Source organism: Archocentrus centrarchus, chromosome 13 (assembly GCF_007364275.1).
Source record: "Archocentrus centrarchus isolate MPI-CPG fArcCen1 chromosome 13, fArcCen1, whole genome shotgun sequence".
NCBI lineage: Eukaryota > Metazoa > Chordata > Actinopteri > Cichliformes > Cichlidae > Archocentrus > Archocentrus centrarchus.
This window is the reverse complement of record NC_044358.1, coordinates 3,129,922-3,148,741: the sequence shown is the minus strand read 5'-3', so window position 1 is coordinate 3,148,741 and position 18,820 is coordinate 3,129,922. Positions and strand designations below refer to the sequence as shown.

Genomic DNA, 18,820 nt, shown 5'->3' with positions numbered 1-18,820 from the left:
ATCAAAGTCCCTTTGCATTACTATGTCCGGCGCTAACATGAGGCGCCTCTGAGGGGGGGTGGAAGTCCATGGCAGCTTCCATTTATTTTCAGGGCCTTCGCAGTAAACAAATATGATGGAGCTCACTTGAGCTGGCCATCCGGCGACAAAGAGCTGTACTGCTGTCGTTTTACGGATTCTGGGCCATATGGTTAATTCTTATCAGAAAAGGAGCTAGTATTAAGACTGCGAGCAGGAAGGAAAAGAAAGACAGAGAGGGAAAGAGAGAGGGCAGTTATGTGGAGGACACATCCTTCAACGTCACATTTATTATTTTACAACAGCCCTTGGAAAAGAAGCAGCCTTGAGGCTCTGCTGAACACACAGCACTAATGATAACCGTGGGGGAAACTCAGTGAAAAGAGGAGAGTGGGCATCAAATGTTCAAGGAGAAAATGGGACTTTTTTTGTACCCATTTCTAAACTTTATAGTCCATGCACTGTGCCAAATTAGGCATGTAATTTTCTAAAACAGCCATATGTTGGTATAAACTAATGTATTTGGCCACAGCATTATTTAAGGCACAAGTTTAGGCATGAATTGGAAATTCACAGAGTATTCAAGTTAATGGTTTGTTAAAAAAATAAATAAAAGAAGACAACACTAAAGGAAAAAGCAGTGAAGAGACTATGACAGCTCATGTCAAAAGACAGACGTTCTTAGAAAAACAAAATAGGGTTAACTAGCTCAAATTTGAGCAGGAGGCATTTATTGCAAGGGTCAAGATTCCAAAGCTAATGATGTATACCTTTGAAAAGTATATGCTCTGAAATCACTAAGGACCTAGATTAAGCAGGAGTGCATGAAGACAGAAAGAAACGAGTTTCAATTAAAAAGTATGAGTGATTGCTCACAACAAAAGACGAAACCTAACACTTGGGGACGGCACCACATGCTATTCACAGAGAGGAGCTGGAGAGCAGGGAGTTGGGAGTTGGGAAAGGAAAAGCTCTCTTCCCTGAGCCACTCAATCATCTCTTCATAAGTGACTCTGTCATAATAGGGCTTCTTTTAAAAGCTTGTAAGCATCTCATTTCACCAGACAGCGCTGACAAGAGACTTGGCTGCAGACCCCTGCACCAAAAAAAAAAAAAAAAAAAACACATTTGAATTGGACGATGCTTTGTGCCTCATCAGTGCTAAGCATTACAGTTCAAATCTGACTCAAAATTTAGGAGTGACAGTAAATAATTTCCTGAATATTAACCTAGACCTCAAATGAAATTGGCCTTTTGCTCCACTTCCTTATTTAGCCCTGCAGTGCTCTGTTTTTAATCATTTTTCCTGATGAATCACTAGTGATGGATTCATCTGTCTTACCTATAACATTTTAAGTCTAAAAAGAAACTGTGGTTTCAAAGGTGAGTTAATGTTTTCTTGATGATCAAAGGATTTGCAGATTCAAAGTTTATTATTTCTGTATGCCAATTTGAAACAATATGGGTGTCCACCTCTATTTTAGAAATTTGTCTCACAATTTTGGGAGCTTTTTATGTTTTCCATCCATCTTTGGTCATTCATATTTTAAATTCTGTCTCCAGAGCCTGGCTTGCCTATTTTTCTAAATGTGAAAATTTCCATCAGTGACCATATAACTACTTATTTGAATCAGAAACAAACCATGTGTTTGAATCAAGAAACAAATGGAGAGAGATGGTAGAGGACAGAGGACATGGAACCACCAAACCACCAAATTTGATCAACTCCAAAGAAAAAAAAGATAGCACTTTAGCTGCTAAATGTTACACTGTGTTTGGCTGCTTTTGATATTTGTTTCATGTCACTTACGCCAAGTTACTATGCAGACTAATATGACTGAAAGTAGTTGAACATAACTTGTGAGTAAAATTAAAATAAGTCATAAAAAAAAAATACTAAAATACAGTGGAGATGCAAAAATAGTTTTAAAAATTCAAAACAAAGTTTATATTCCAGTTTTAGCCCCACTTAATTAATTAACCTCAAAACATCAAGTGTTTGGTTCGTACTTAACTCTCTGCAGACCGTTTTGTGGGAGAGGGGTACACATCGCACACATTTCTTTAACCACACAAGACACTGTTCACAATATCAAAATATGGCAAGGCACATTTTCTGCGTGCAAACACACATCCGATGGAGAAAAAAAAAAAAAAAAAACTCTAACCAAAGTGGGATGGAATAAAATATAACAGCATGTGTTCTACACAAAGACATTCTTATTGGAAAAACATCATGGAGGGTCTAAAACATCATGGAGGGTCTGAAGCAAGAGAAAGAAAAAGACAAGAAGACAGAGATGTAATTTTCTAGTGGGTGGTTCATAAAACAAACAAAACACACACACACGCGCGCAAACACACACACACACACACACACACACACACACACACACACACACACACACACAGCAACCAGATCAGAAGTTTGATGGAAGTGCCCTAAAGCCCTATAGCATGTACCCTAAATTACCACCTGTGACGCAAACCTAAAACATGAAGTTTGAGCTTTGAGACCTTTTATATACAACAGTTCAAATGTGAAACCATATCAATCTACTCGACATATTTGTGTAGTATATAAAATATCAAATTTAAAAGAAAAAAAAAATCCCTTTTCTCTTAAGTGGTGGCTTTAACACAACATGTTGAATCATCTGACTTCAAATATAACTTTTAAAAAAACACACAAAAAAGAAAGGTAAGCAAACACACACGCGCGCACGCACACACACAAAAGATGAAAAAATTAAAAAAAACACTCCTTTTTGGGATTTGTACCCACTGAGGAATGACTGCACAAACTCTACAGAATGTGTTGAAAAGATACCAGGAGACAAATGAGAAGTAACGGAGGCAGTGTGGAGGATACAGTTTCATGCTGCCGAGGGAGCCAAAAGAGGGGAGAAGTAAAACTCACCATGGAGTTTTAATGGCAAAACATCCCGCCCCAAAGAGGTAGGGTCTTCATGAGAGCGGGAGAGGAGGAGGGTGAAGGGGTGTTGGGGGGTGTCGGGGGAGGGGGGTACAGAGATAGACGGAAAAACAATTATTAAAACTAGCACACTTGAGCAAACACACTTTTCACATTACATACTTTTTGACATGTCTGTTTAAGTGCACAGTACATACGAGGCAGGAAACAGAACGTCTGTGTGCTAAGATGGATTTAAAAACCTGTGGGATACCTTGATGATTCATCTGCTCAAGTTGCTCTGTAAAGTGTGATACCATATACTTGGCAAACACAGCATGTCCACAGACGGTTTTTTTTTCTTTTTCTTCTTCTTCCTCCTCTTCTTTAGACATCTCTTCTCTCTCTCTTAGACATGTTCTTTTTTTTTTCTCTTAACTTTAAAGAAATTGGAAATATGTGCATGAACATGTGGGTCTGAATTCAACCGTGCGGGACGAAAAAAAAAAAAAAAAAACTTTGGGAAACTGCTCTGATTGTTGTGATTGGGAAAGAGTAGGAAGAGTTTATCCAATTTGTATAACAACTGGGGACACCAGTAAAACTAACAGCTCTCAGGCATTGTTGAGACAAGAAGTTGTGTGTTTGCATGCAACTTCTTTTTTTAGTGCAAGTGTGTATTTATGGTTGTGAATTGTCTTATGAACGTGCATGCCTACTTGGAAGAGACGGTGTTGACAAACGTGTATTCACTGTGATTATGTTAACAAGTATGCAGTGTGTTTGTGTATGTGTGTGTGTGTGTGTGTGTGTGTGTGTGTGTGTGTTTCCAGGAGTCATCCAGAGTGTAGTGTCTTTTTCAGGGTGTATTTCTGTCTGTCAGTCTGTGCGTGTTTCTAATGTTTACAAGACATTAGGAGTGGGAGTGTGTTCCTGTGTTTATTCTGCATGTCCAGAGATAGTGACAGAGCTCCATAAACAGTTTACAGTAAATAAGCCGTTTCCCTATAGCAATAAAGGTCCGATGAGACTGAACTCTGTCCCTGCAAGCCAACCTCCCCCAGTCATGAAAAACAGGATCTTCAACCAACAAAAGCATCCTGTAGTACTTCTTTATTTTATCGCTTTCGCTGCATCCTCCCGGGCCCTCCCAATGATAGCTCACAGTCTCCAATTAGTCTTGGTACATGAATGTGTAGCGTGTTCCGCCGGGAGACAGGGAGCAACAATTTAGCCTGGAATGACTTACTCCTGGAGCGCAAGTTGACAAATGAACACACTGGTTGGTGTAATGGAGGCCCCTGGTAAACTGCCGCTTATCAGAGAGCTGCAGAGGGGGGTGATCTCTAACGTCTTACCCTCCGCTGAGTCAAATGAACTTTGTGAGCCCAAACTCTGGTCTCCAACTGGTAAATGGATGGACACCAGCGGCAGAATGAAGGAGAGATGGGGTCAGCTCTCCATGGGCAAAGAAAAAGCCAAGTAAGTTTTAGGGTTTACAACACACCACTTTGTCCCCGCAGTCTTCTTGGTGCCATTTATATAGTTGATGGACAGCCATGTGATGACAATTAATAGCAGCAGAATTAATGCAAAAGAAATAAAAAGCTACAAAGTAGTAGAAAAAAAACAATCACAGAATCCGTTTCATGAAGCCCTACAGGTTAAGTAGATCAAGCGATCACTGGTGTAAAACTATACAGATGTGCTATGAGGTTAAAATGCATAGAATTAAAAAAATCAAAAGGTGCAGAATTTTTAATGTCTGTCTACAAAACCAACCGCAAACGTGTCCATAAGTGGGAGAGAAGATAACCGTTTATCACAGCTCAGTACGGTACCACAATTCATAAGTGGGAAAATTTTCTCCAAAAGACTGTAACTGTGAAAGAAACTGACTACAGCATCACAATTTCTGTGGGAAGACCTTAAAGGCCAGTATCAAGAATGGGAACACTTACAGTGATCAAGAGCTAAAAAAGCTATTTTCACAAATGTGTGCATCAGCATTGTTTTACAACAGACCTGAAAAATCCCAACCTATCCTTTGGTGTTACAAATCAAATTGCACACTGCTCAGAATACAACAAAAGCATGAGGTCAAGTTGGGAGAACTGTCAACCATGTTGAGCTGGCAGTAAACAGTTTTGACCTCAGTGTAGACAAAGAGCACCCGATTACAGTATGTGATGCAGTGCCCGATGGCGCGGGTTTGGTGAGGAGGAAAATAAAATAAAATAAAAGAGTCCCTTACAGGTCACGGTCATGATGAGAAACAAGTTAAACATGGTTCAGTGGAATAAAAGGGGAACAAGACTGAGTTAGTGTGCTAGAGAAAGTAGGCAGAGATGCAGGAAAGAGAGAGAGAGAGGCAAAAGGCACGTGTGATCGACCTGCGAGGGTGGCAACCCCACTCCCGGAGAATAATCGTTCACACATTCATCTCTTAACCCGTTGGCCCTAATAGCAGCTCCGCCTGGGCCATTAAAAATGAGAGGGAAGCGAGGTGATTTGTGAAAATGTTTTAGCCTTGCTGCCATGTGGTGCATTCTTAAAGCCCCTTTTCTAGCTCCAGCCTCAGTCAGGCTCTATAGCTGTACCACTTGGTTGGCTCACACACATATTACAGTAATCTGAGTGCACATCTGCAGCGGGTCACAAGGTCTCATTTGTTCTTTTGCTGTTGTCTTTCTCGTTACCCTGCCTGCACTCGATCTGCATTTGCTTGAAAATGTCATCAGCAGGATTTGGTCAAGGGTGGTGTTTTGTTTTGCGTGTGACAATCTTTCCATTTGGATTTTCATTTGTCTGTGTTAAAGGCAGACAGTGTGTAGATGGGATAAGTGTACAATTCTTCATCCGTTTGCAAATCCCTAATGTGGCCCTGACAGACATTTTGACAAGTTAAATCAATCCGCCCAGTGAGTATAGGGACAAGTAGAGCTGACTCTGAATATTTCTGTCTTAATCCTTTTCACAGATTAAGCTGTGACAGCAAAGAATCTTTGCATTTCGTGATCAGTATCTTTGGGATTTTATTCAACTGGGTTGAACCCCGTTCCATATTACGCTGACAGGGCAGAGGTGACACACCTCTCTTTGTTCAGGACTCCCAAGAGACTCTGAGGAGTAGCAGAAGGTTGGGCTATATTCCTCCACTCTCTGACCCAGCCTCATCTGGGGGGGGGGGTTATCAGGCAGATGCTGAACCACATCCGACTCTCCCCACTTTGACGGGGGGGGGGGTCATCTAAATTAAGAGAAGTGGGGGTTCTATGTGAATTTATTGAGGTTTCCTTTGATGTCAAAAACCAGAGGCTTCTGAAGACAAACAGCAGCACATTTTGCACACTGGTGGTCTGCAGGCATGCCAGAATGTATGAAGGTATCTATGCAGTTAGCCAGGTCACATAAAGGGGGGAAAAACCTTCATTAGTGTGTGTGTGTGTGTGTATGCATGTGTGTCTTATGGCAGAGTGCACACAAAGGCAGCTTGGTAGAGAATGTAGGTTAAGCAGCTGGTGTGTTCCTCTGCCACACTGCCAACAGAGATCTGCTCATACAGGTGTAAATACAGCTGCTGGACTCCTCTCTCTCTCTCTCTTTCTGCCACATACACACACATACATGCACAAGCACCCACACCTAACAAAGAGAGAGGGGCTGGCTGCACAGACAGATGGTGCCTAGGCACTACTGTGCAAGTATAACGTAAAAGCATATGATATCACTCCCCACTCTAGGGGTCAAACCTGCTGCCTCTCTCAGTGTTTGTGTGTGTGTGTGTGTGTGTTGGTGTGGGGTGCAAGCAGTGTGCATGCAGGAGCAGGGCGCACATCTGCGTGTCCTGATACATTAATACTGACACCTCATCTGGACTTGAATGGATGGTTGTAGGAGGCAAACTTCGATACTCTGAGAGTGTCCCATAGAGCCGACACAGCTGTTCGAATGCTGCATGACCACAAAGAGTCGGTGCAAAATGTAATCAATCTGAAGTTTTACACAAACACAATAAGGATATGTCTCTGCAGTTCATAATGACAACAAAGCTCGACTGGTGTCCAAAAACTATTAAAATGCATCACTGAGCCACATTAGTTGACATGTTCCTGCAACACCACTCTGTCAGTGTACACGCTGCTAAATGCTGTTATGACCTGATTGAAGTCCTGACCTTGACTTGATACATTAGCAGCTGTCTGTGAGACCAGGAAATCACAGAGATTTAACCCTGCGAGCTCTGAAGTCGGCATCATTTTCAAGAGAGCCCGAGAGCGAATCGAGCACATCCAGAGAATTCAGAGTGAGCGATTAGACATTTCAACCATGGAGCTGCCGAGAAACCAGAAGAATCTAAACATCCAAACCTGAAGAAGGGTTATTCACACCGCTTGTCATGGGCAACCAAAATAGTAGTCAAACTAACCTGAATTAGTTTGATTTGTGAGGCTGTTATGCTAAAATTTATTTTAAAAATATACGCACTTGCATCCTTCATATTTTAAATGATTTCTAAGACCTGAGGGCTGAACTGGATTCTGAAGACAGTATGGCAGAAATATTTGCCAACCGCCGGTTTACCCACAGACACAAATGAAAATGTCTTAACTATGGAGATGATGAGATTTTAGGGGAGTCATTATAACTGTGCCTTTTAAAAATGAAATATTCATATTGATCATTAATCATATTAATCAATAATGCACATATGATATCATAAACAAACATGTAATTTGATGGGTTTTTTACAGACTTGCCACCTCCATATACAAGTGTTGAGCTCAATTAATTTGCCAAAAGATGATAACATATAATAAAGGACGTTACATATGACTGATTACATCATCATGGCATGTTTTATTACTTTATGAATTTTATACTTATATCATAATATCACTATTACCTGAACTGAGAACAGTATGGACCAACTTATTCACCCAAACAGATTTTGATTTGCTGCAATTCACTGTCTATTCACGGACAGTTTTTATTATAGATCATTGGTTGTACTAATGGTGTGTGTTTTATGTTTCAGTTTTATACTTAATAAACTAACAAACAGAATAATATTCTAGAAAATTTAGGACATACTTGACTTTTCAAGGCCATAAATAGAAACCACTAAATATTACAACTGTAAAACCAAATGCAAACCACCAGGACATCTTCATAAACATTCTGGCACAGGACGCCACTGCAGCACATGTGCAATAATCATCTTTACAAAGCAAATGAACTTTGCAGGTTATCTTAATGATTTGGAAAAAAAGCCTGATGTTGTTTGTGTTGACTGCGGGACCGGGTCCCAATTTTCATCCTCAAAGCTCACTTATCAAATATCATGGGGAAATGAATCCCTCTCTGTCTGTTTGAATCATTATAGCATTTCCCATTCAAACAGGGCATGAAAATTACATTTAAATGAAAATATTAAAATCTTCCCATATTTGTGGAACCACCTGTACTGTATGTAAATGCACTTAGCAAAGGCCTTTAGTTGCTGATGGTCTTAAAACTACATAATTTCAATGTATGGCAAAGATCCAGATGGAAATAAAAGTCAGAGGTGCCCGAGGGCAGACGGAGAGTCACAAATTAAACATGTACAAAGCTTTGCAGGGCTACACTGCATTTAATCTAACACGAATGTTACGTGAAATTATTGGCAGGATTTAACTTCTTTTATTTTAGTGCAGATATATTTTATCTGCCTCCCAAAATAGCCCACAGAATGGGATTGCATGTGTGTGTTGTGCTTCACTATCCTATGCAAAAACAATGGTGGCCTGAGACAAAAGAAGTCCATGAGCATCAGCTCAAGATATGAGAGGAAAAGTGTTGGCCTACGTACGGCCGCTGCTGACACAATACAGTGTTTTTACAAACTGATTAATGAGGAAAGACAGAAACTCACAGACTGAACATGAAGATATAATAATGGTGTGATTTAAATTTTCCTCCTCTATAGCCAAAATGTAAATGTAGCACAGGTTGTGAGGCTGCCAATAATCCTTTTACACTCAAGCCCTCTGAAGAGAGTGTATTTGAAAGGATTCACTTGTACGCCCTGAGGAGCGCTGGATTATTTCTCTAATAATTAAATACATACAGTCAAAGTTTGAAGATCCTTAGTATACCAGCTCATCCTATGGGGAAAGACAATAATGGTGTACAGAGCCATTATGTATGTATCCATGTGTGCTAAAAACTGCATTACAATTTTTAATAAGAAAGTTGTAAGATTGCTGTTTATGGTAATAAGGAAGGTAAAGTAAAGTGACTGGCCAAACCACTATTGCACAAAGTTATGTATTCTGTTATAATGAGATAATGAGATTAATTTATTTTGTAGCTGAATAACACATGTGCTTCTAAACTGCAGTTCCTGTGGAGGATGTTTTTGTGTGTGTGTATGTGTGTGTGTGTGTATGTGAGACAGAGAGAGATACCAACCCTGTGCGCTTCGTGATGGTGCCCAGAGTCATGGGCTGTTTGATCTGAGCCAGAGGCAGCACCACAGTAAGGCTGGGCAATGGGGTGAGCAACGGGTTCCCCATGTTGTTATTGGTGAAGTTGTTATATGAGTCCTGGCTGCTCAGTTTGCCTGGAAAACACACAGGAAGATGCAGGATTATTAAAAGTGTTTGCAGTGAACAGAACTGCATGTTCCCTGAACAGCAAGGCCAGCAAAATCTCTTCTTCACGGATCTGAAGTGGAACATGAGTCATTCCAGGTAATGGTAGCATAACACTTGGAATCAACAACCTTATATGCATTATTCATTTTATTCTGTGCTCAGTGGTTAGTTTTTCAGTTCAGCACTCTTTACAGATGCAAATTCCCAACATTGCTCACTTGGAATTAAATTAAAAATGTCATCTGACATTCACATCAAACTGCACACAAGATCACCAGAGGACCTTTTTTAAAAAACATCACCTTTCTCTCTTTAGCTTGAACATTGTGATTTTTTTTTTTTTTTGGGGGGGGGGGGGGGGGGGGGGGGGGGCAGAGACCCACCACCTCCCTCTCCCAGCCTCAAACGCACGCAAACACACAATTCAGAGTTCAAGGCCTCCTGTGGAATGATTGGAAATAACCAGCTCAAGATGGTACATTACAAAGGCTCTGCTTCTAGTGCCTGGCAGTCTGTTAATCAAGGCCAATCAACAGGACGAACACACTTGCACAACACACATGCGCACACACACACACATATGGGCAAACACATAAACACACCCACAAAGACAGATGATCCAGAGAAACACATCTCATCTCACACACACTATGAAGCTCCAGCCAAACATAATCAGGCCATGTCAAAGGGCTTCTTCAAGGCCTATTGGCCTTAACCGGCTACTTCAGTGAGACAAGAAGAGAGTGGCAGCTAGTTCACTGACCATTTCACTCAACACGCAGTTAGGCTCCACCTTACTGGGAGGACTATTTTTTATACAAGTCAAAAAGAGTTAGTGTCTGGCAGGAAGAGCGGAGCATATACTGTGTATAGTTTAACATACACAATATTATATTATATATGCACACACACACACACACCTATAACATGAAGTCTGACATTTTGGCTAGACTGTTCAACCTTCTGACAATTTAAAAAAGAAAATCACTCTGATGATGTAGATGTCTCAGTGATGTAGACGTCTCAGTGATGTAGACGTCTCAGTGATGCAGACGTCTCAGTGATGTAGAAGTATGAGGTACTTATTCTGAAGTTACTAACTTGGGAGAAAGATTAATGTAGAGGGCAGCCATGGTGTTAAAAAATGACATTTGGTCATTATTTCCAGAAACCAGGAATAAAATGTGTACATATTTGTCTTCCCCTCTTAACTATTATATTCATTCTTGGCCTCAGCCACAGCAGTTGACAAACCAAGCCAATTTTTGATACTGTACTGAACTGATTCAAAGGTTTTTAAATTTATAAGCCATACATTTAATGTTGACTGCTAACTAAAAAAAAAAAAAAAAAAAAAAAAAACACACTAGCTAGCACACTTTTTCATCCAACTACAGCTTCCACAGTCAAGGAAAATGATTCACACCCAAGTAAGATGCTTTAGCCATTGTGTGAAGATGATGAGTCCAATTTCTAAATGTTTAAAGGGAATTTGCATAAAAGACAGAATTTTCACATTATTTTGTTTAATCACCACATGCATAATAAGAATAAATGAGCCATATTAGATCGTGGTGTGACTCTAATATAGTTACATGTTTTTGGCTGCTGCTTTGTGATCATAATTTTGGCCTTATTTGACCACCTTTGACAAAGTGACTTCCCAGATTTAAGCCTACTCTGTTATATTTAATACTGTGATGATTACAATCACAGTTCATTTTCTTCTGTTACAACTCTCTGCATGACTACATACCACTACCACCACTTTCATTTTTAGTAATTTGAGTAAGTCATTAATACAATGAGAAAATACACAATTTCAAGTAAACAGTTACAAATGAAACACTCAACTATGGAGGTTTGGAAATGTGCATGACAATACAACTATGTTTTGTAATCCTATGACAATGCAGGAATAAAAAAAAATGTACCCTGCTGATTCAATGGGCAGCTCAAGGAAAATTCCAAGTTCAAGTGCTTTCAAAAGAAATAAAGAGCAAACCTGTGGGTGTACCACAATACACTCTCTGAATGTTTTCCTTGTTCCATTTGTTGCCTTAATAGATGAGTGACAGTCACGTAACATAAAGGAATGAAAAGGAGGGAGGGGGGATGCAGACACAAAGAAAACAAGGCAGACATCAAAGGTTACAATAAAGGTAGAGAAGGAGAGTGCCTTGTCATTATTTGGAAGGAGCGATCAAGAGGAGGCTGAATGCAAGCGGAAAGGGGACTGCTGAGTGTTTTGGTCCAGTCTTTTAGATCATTAACGTGTAGCTCTGAGTTTCATTAGTGCTGCCAAAGCTCTGCTTTGTGGTCCTCCAAAGGCCTGTCTTTTAGACCTCCGCTGGCCAACAATGCCGCGTGACCTTCGGAGGGGGAGAGCAGACCATTACACAAACCTGTCCTTCATTTCCCTCTGCTCCTCTCTTGGTCAGACTCCCTACCCAAGCAACTCCTGAAAGCCATTCACATTTCAAAAGTGCTACACCCCCTGAACCTGGGCAGCCACCTTTTGTGTTGAGGGGAGTAGGGCAGATGAGGGAGGGGAAAAAAAGGAATCTGTACAGGAAGCAGCCTGAAAAGCCATAATGGTGCTTCAGCTAAGAGGGGAGTTAAGGGGGAGGATTGTGTGTGGGGGTGTCAGTGAATTTACTATCCTCTGTGCATGCGTCCTCCATTGGATTATTCACTGTCAGCCATGACTTTTAAAAATAAGCCACACATTGGGTTGTAGAACAGGTGTAGCCATACTGAGATGGTGGGGTGATGATCACTGTTGACCAGGCTGTCAACACCACACTGTCACTCAAGGCTGAGGACTCTACGTGTCATAAGTCCCCAGACAGAGAAGACAAGTTAGTACGAGATCTGTTAGAGATCATGGGGCAATAGAAAATGATGATGTGTGTGTGTGTCTATATATATATATATATATATATATATATATATATATATATATATATGTGTGTGTGTGTGTGAAGACATTCAGACAGAATGAGAATGGTATGAGGGACATTTATCAGGGGAAGGATTAGGTTCTATTATGTAATATCAGATTTCACAACTAATTCTGTGAGGTTCTGATGCAATATGATGAAATAAAACAAAATGCACTCAGTCTGAGATTCTCTCTGTTAACATATGTAGTAATGCAAAGATTTTCTTGCATTTTTACTCTTGTTTATTGAGCAAGGCAGGAGCTGAGGTATGCAAAAATTACCGGGCAGAATTTAATTAAACAACAGAAAGGTTAAGTGTCGACAAAGGAAGAACCCGTGCAATTTAGTTGCTCATTCAGATCAGTTTCTTCAAAACATCGAGCACGGGCACTGACCTCTGCAAAGGACTGTCAGAGTGATAGAAGTGATAAATGTAGACAATGACATGTTGTGGTGAAAATTAGGGTAATACAAGGTAATCTTAAAACTGACAAAGTAAAAAAAAAAAATCATGCTAAAAATCATGTGCATAAGGCTTCTGATGCCATTAGTTTAAAACTGAAATACAATCTTAGGTGCACAAAATAAAATCCTACTTTAAAATAAAAGTGTTTTGTTAAAATGTACGCACCCAGTGCTCACTTAAAGATCACATATTTTTGATAACCTGCGAGACTTAATGCAACAATATTCTTGATGGTTATTGTTTTTTTTAAGTGTGTGACCTCACACATACATTTAAGCTTTAAGTGAAACTCTGCATTATAAAGTTGAATTCAAAACCTGCTGTCCCCACTTGCTGCTCTAAATTTGCTGTTACTATCATGTTAGCATTTCAGGGTTTGAGTATATCCTTGTACTCATGTCCTTTTTATTTCAAGCTATTTTGTAGACAAAACTGATGTGAGTGTTAATGCTGTATGTATACAGATTCCTAATGACTATTGCTATCAACAGTCCATTAACAGCAGGTGGGTCAGGCTGTCTGCTTTGGCACTGTTAAAAGATCTTTGACAATCCAATCATGTGAAACTGCTCTTCTTTGCTGTTATTTTCATAGAGTGGTGGAGCAGATGTATGCAAACAACTGATTAAGGGTGTGTCTACATCCAACTATGGTAAACAATAGGAGTGAAAATCAGGCCTGTGCAAGGGTCTATTTATAAATGTGTATTTATATAAATGATTTATAAAACAGAATTGATTGTGTACACACATTATTATAATTGCTGGTAGAATTAATGTTACATTTAAGACTTTAGACTTACATTTAGGTTCATATAATAACAATCGCAGCCAGGTGCCAAAAGAGACTAACAAAAAAAAGAGCACATATAAAGTCAGTGTTCTTACTGATACTATGACCATAGCAAACCATTACATTCAGTAGTTACTAATGTTGGGGCTCTGTTTTTAATCACAGTCATGCTCCAATGTGACTTTAAAGACTTGCTGCACGTCCTTAACAACAGCTGAAATATCTAAAGATTATTTTAAATAATTTATAAGTGAAAGACGGTGCAGAAAAAACAAAGGAAAATGCTGACCAAGTCTACTACAAAGAGAAAGAAAGAGTGAGAGGGCGAGGTAGAGAGATGAGAAGCATCTGCCAGACAGACAGCTCTAGATGGAGGCCGTGATTTGATTAATGACTGGGGCGTGATGTGCCCAAGCACTGATACATGACATCCCCATGGAAAGAAGATCCATCAATGCAAATCCAGCTCCATCGCTGTCGTCCAGAGAAAAACTTTGACCCTGCCGAAAAGTCATACCAACACCTGACCCTCGCCTTTCTTTCTCCCCTAATCCAACCATCCATCCAGCACTCCCGCATCCATCCTGCCCTGTCTCAACAGCATTTGCATTCTCTTCTCACATTAAGCCTCTCTCTCTATCCTTCGCGCTCTTTCTCTCTCCTCAGCCTCCCCGTGTCACGCTATCTCATGTTTCTCTCCCCTCTTTTAATACCCTATTTGCATCCAATACAAGCAGGTGGCTTGCAACTTGGAGCCGATGTGCGAAAGGACAAGCTCTGAAGACTGTGCGCCCAAGCAAACACTGTGTCTTATTTGAATTGTTCTGCCAGAGAGGATATTTCAGTCGGTGGAAAAAAAAGCAAACTGCACTGGAGGGGAACTGGGACGGGGAGTGTTAGGAGGCAGCAGGTTAGGCAGGTGACATGTTGAGTGATGCTTTGGGAACTAGGAGAGACCTTGGACTTGAGGATGATATTGCAGCTGTGAGACAAAGGGGCAGAGAAAGAGAGGGAAGCAGTGCGGAATAAAACTACAGTGTCCCAGTAGGGGAATACTTTCATGTTTCTGTCTAGGTTTTTGCTTTTGAAGATATTTTTGGATAGAAGCTGATATTCCTTTTTTTTTTTTTTGCTTACTTCCTATTTCATAGCCAAAAAGATTAAAAAAAAAAATCTTTCCTAATGTAAATAGCAGTTGTTTCCATGTGTAATAAAAACGCACAAGCTGAACAAAGTATTCTAGAGAATGTATCTTGTCAGGGTGAAAAAAAAATCTCTGCAACAGCATTTGATGATGGATCACTAGCAGCCAGTGAAACTCTCATTGGGGATTAACGGCTGGGTGAGGCAGGTTTCATCACAGGATTTCATAAACAAACACACCAACAAGACTGCACACGCTCAAACTGGATTTGAGCTTGATCCCACAGAGTGTAAAACTGCCAGCACTCAAAGTGTTGAGCAAAATTCTCTCACAGTGGAATTAATTTTGTGGCTGTCTGCAGACAAGAACACACCCACATATTGTCCAGTTTTTGACATTAACAATTATTTATTGCAACGAAACTTTGCTGAAGTCTTTGGAGGTCAAACAGTCAATAACCTGCTGATGGTCTAGTTAGTCAAAGTTTGACTTTATTGCAGTACACTTTAATTATGCAGCAACAACCCAATCTCTTTAACCCGGGGGTGTGTTTGGCTGAAGGTGGATTAAATAATTCTTCAGTTATAATATTAGGAACTGGTCAAACTTTGGCACATTAAACTATGGGCTGTGTGGAGTAACTTCAGAAACACATGAAGTGGATTTCACAGTCTACATAAATTCTGGTTGGGTGTCAAAAACGTCAATGGTGCAAGAATCAAAATGGCTTTGAATGCATACAGCCAAAAAAATATTGAAAGGACACGCTAAAACCTGGAGAGAAACCCAACGGGGCACAGCTGACCAATCATGACATGAAGTGGGTGCAAATGCTTTTGGATCAAGCAGGTGTCGGGAGGTTTCTGAAGCTCCTCAGCCAGCTACAAATTTTCTGAGGTCTTATACATTTGTTTAGCGTGTAGTGATAATTATATTCGCCCAAGTGACTATTCCTCAAATAAAACCTTGTTTCATGTGTAATAATATTGTTAAACTTCAAAGGCCCAAATAAAAAATTCAGCTGGGTCAATATTAGGATTTAATTTATTTTTTACTAATTCAGTAGTAATGCAACAAATAAAAAACCTTGCAAATTCATGCCAGATGATCAGCATCTTAGCATTGCCGCACCGTGGTTGTAGCTGTCTCTTTAATGCTGTGGCTGTTTCAGGTCATTCCTTCATTTAGGCAAATCAATAAGCAGGCGTGCTTTATGGAAATGTGTGTTTTTTTTCTCCATTATTTTTGCATCAGTTTGAGTTACCCTTTTGTGAAAGGTATTAGCTAAAAACAGACACGCTAGTTAGCAACTATAACAGCCAGATGTTCACAGTATAACAATATATAAATGATGCTTTTGTTCCACCTGTAAAGATTACAGAATGTATTCACAAAGTGAACTGAGAGTCCCAACTTGTCATCTTGACAATCCCGAGGCCCTGTTGGATTTTTTCAACAGCAGATTTGTGTACTTGAGTAACTGATGATACTGATGGGAAATTAATGGGGATTTACAGGGTTCATCAGTCTCAAGGAAAGGGATTGTAGTGCTTATTCATTAAGTCCCTAAAATATAAAAGCAGAATTAGTTTTAATATTCACTGATACACACTCATGGAGTACGCATCAGTGAATATTCCACAAAGAACACCTATGTTTGAAAAAGTGAACACTTTAAAGGAGAAAGGTCAAGAAAATGCTCTTTGTGTTGAGTTTTATCGGATCAGGAAGTGATAAGGTCTGCCAGGAGAAAAACAATGAGGGCGCTTTCTGTTTTTATGGCCTTAATCTGTGGAAGAGCCTCACCAAGACAGCAAGACAGCAAGCTTTCTCTGTAATACTTAAAAACATAGTAAAAATGTGTTTTTTAATTTGGTTTTTGATTTGGATTTTTTTTATTAGAAGTAATGAGACCATTTTATTTTATCGTCATCAGTGCTACATCAAATATTTTTCTTGCTTGTTAATTTTGTCTGAAAAGCAGTTTGGTTTCCACTGGTTCATGAAAGGTGTTTCATATTTATAGGTTAATAGTTACTGAATCTTTAGTCTACATTTCATGTCATAAATCCTTTGATAGCCCAAAATATAAATTTCATGGTAAAAACAAGTTAATATTTACCAAACTCAAATCATTAAAAAAAGTATTGCTTTACCATTAAAAGATGGATATTGGATTGGATCTAGCATTTCAAGAATCCCCCAAAACTTCACTGATTGTACGGCATCAATCTGTACCTAAATTCTACCACTGGACCATCCATGTTTCCCAGAAATGTTAAAGGAGAGAGGGATTAAAGCAGGGGAGAAGAAAATGCTGCTCTACCATCCCCAATTCCCCAAAGAACCATTATTAAAACACTCACTTCCACAGGAGGAGAAAGAGAGGGAGAGAGAAAAACCAGAAGGGAAGACAAGAAAGTGAGAGAAATGGACTGTGGGGAAGACTAAAAAGGGTCAAACACAAAGGGGAGGAAAGAAAAAAAGGAGCGGGGATCCCCCACTGGACAGAGTAAAAACAAATTAAAAGAGCCCTTATAAAACACAGATGCTGTAAAGAAAATAAACTTCACAAGATTTACTGTTTTGCAAAGGAATCGGAAGACTGGTGGAAAAGCCATCAGAACTTTTGGGTTCTCCTACTCCTTCCTTTTTTCTTTCTCTTTCAGGTAATGTTGCTGAGGTATCTATCTCCCCAGCTTTCCGTTTCAACCTCTCTTTTTTTCTTTTTACAGTGATCTCGCTGGTCTACTATTTTCAGTCAGAGTTAAGAGTCGAGGTCAGGCCGGCCTGTGTGAAAATGGCTTCCTGCCCGGTCTCCAGCTCCCAAACCACAAGCTAACGGGGGGCTTTTATTAACGGCCCTATTTGGGAAAAAATTTTGAACGTTTTGTATTTTTATTGAAGTTTCTCATGTCAGGGAGCTTAGAAAAACAGACACTCAACAAGAGCAAAAATAGAAGAAAAGACACGACTCTTTTCATTTTTTTCTACTCCATCACAAAACTTCAGAGGTAAAAAAAAAAAGAAGAAGAAGAGGAAAAAAAGTGAGCCTTTTAGTGTCAGACAGGCTCTATATGGCCAAGGAGTTTGTTCAGAGCTTCGAGCAGTCAGTTCTGTAATGAAGAAGGAAAAAAAGCAGCAGGCAGGAGGGGAGAAAAAAAAAAACAGCAACACAAAAACACAGAAGCGGAACATCTAAGAACACATATGTGCATTTCTGACTAACAACTATCAGGTGAAAGGAATGTATACAAATGCACAAACACACACCCATGCGCGCACACACAAACAGCACCCTGAAATCAGATCCACAAGTTTACAGCATGTCAGTATTTACAAGGCTTCATCAGACAGGACTGAGTCGCCAGCAAGAGAAGCTGGGAGGGGGGGGGGGGGGTCAGACAGCTCAGCTGGATCAGATGACACCCACGCTTCAACCATATGTGTGTGTGTGTGTGTGTATCATCTGATTTTGGGTGAAGGAGCTAATACCTCACAGTAAAGAGGGACGGGTTTTACAAATCATTAGATGCTTGGGAAACCAGAAGAGGGTTTTGTGAGGTGTGGGTGGGGGGGTGACACGGGGCGTGGGTGTTGATAGGGTCGCACATGTATGCTGACAACACGAGAAAGACAGAGAGAAGAAATGAAACTGTGAAAGTATAGAACTCTTAAACATGGAAGAATTTGGCTGAATTTGACTCAAATTTTGCTCCACCAAAAAAACATATTTAAAAAGTCAGAAAAAAAAAAGTTTATTGGAACGCTGACTTACTAATTTGGAAGATCTAAAAATCTACGTTAACTCATTTAGTGATGCCAATTAAAGCAGTATGCAGCTTTTTGAGTCCTGCTATTTTTTTATACAAGTAAAAATTAACATACTAAAGTAGTAAT

At 39.8% G+C, this 18,820-nt stretch overlaps 1 protein-coding gene across 2 annotated transcripts in view; it reads right to left on the bottom strand.

The window, feature by feature from the left end:
* Positions 1-18,820, bottom strand: part of bcas3 (BCAS3 microtubule associated cell migration factor) — a 479,890-nt gene that overhangs the window by 340,679 nt on the left and 120,391 nt on the right. For both annotated transcript variants that reach the window (XM_030744094.1, XM_030744095.1), the window contains exon 16: positions 9,389-9,539. In XM_030744094.1, the coding sequence (XP_030599954.1) occupies positions 9,389-9,539 (151 nt within the window). The remainder of the gene's footprint in view (positions 1-9,388; positions 9,540-18,820) is intronic.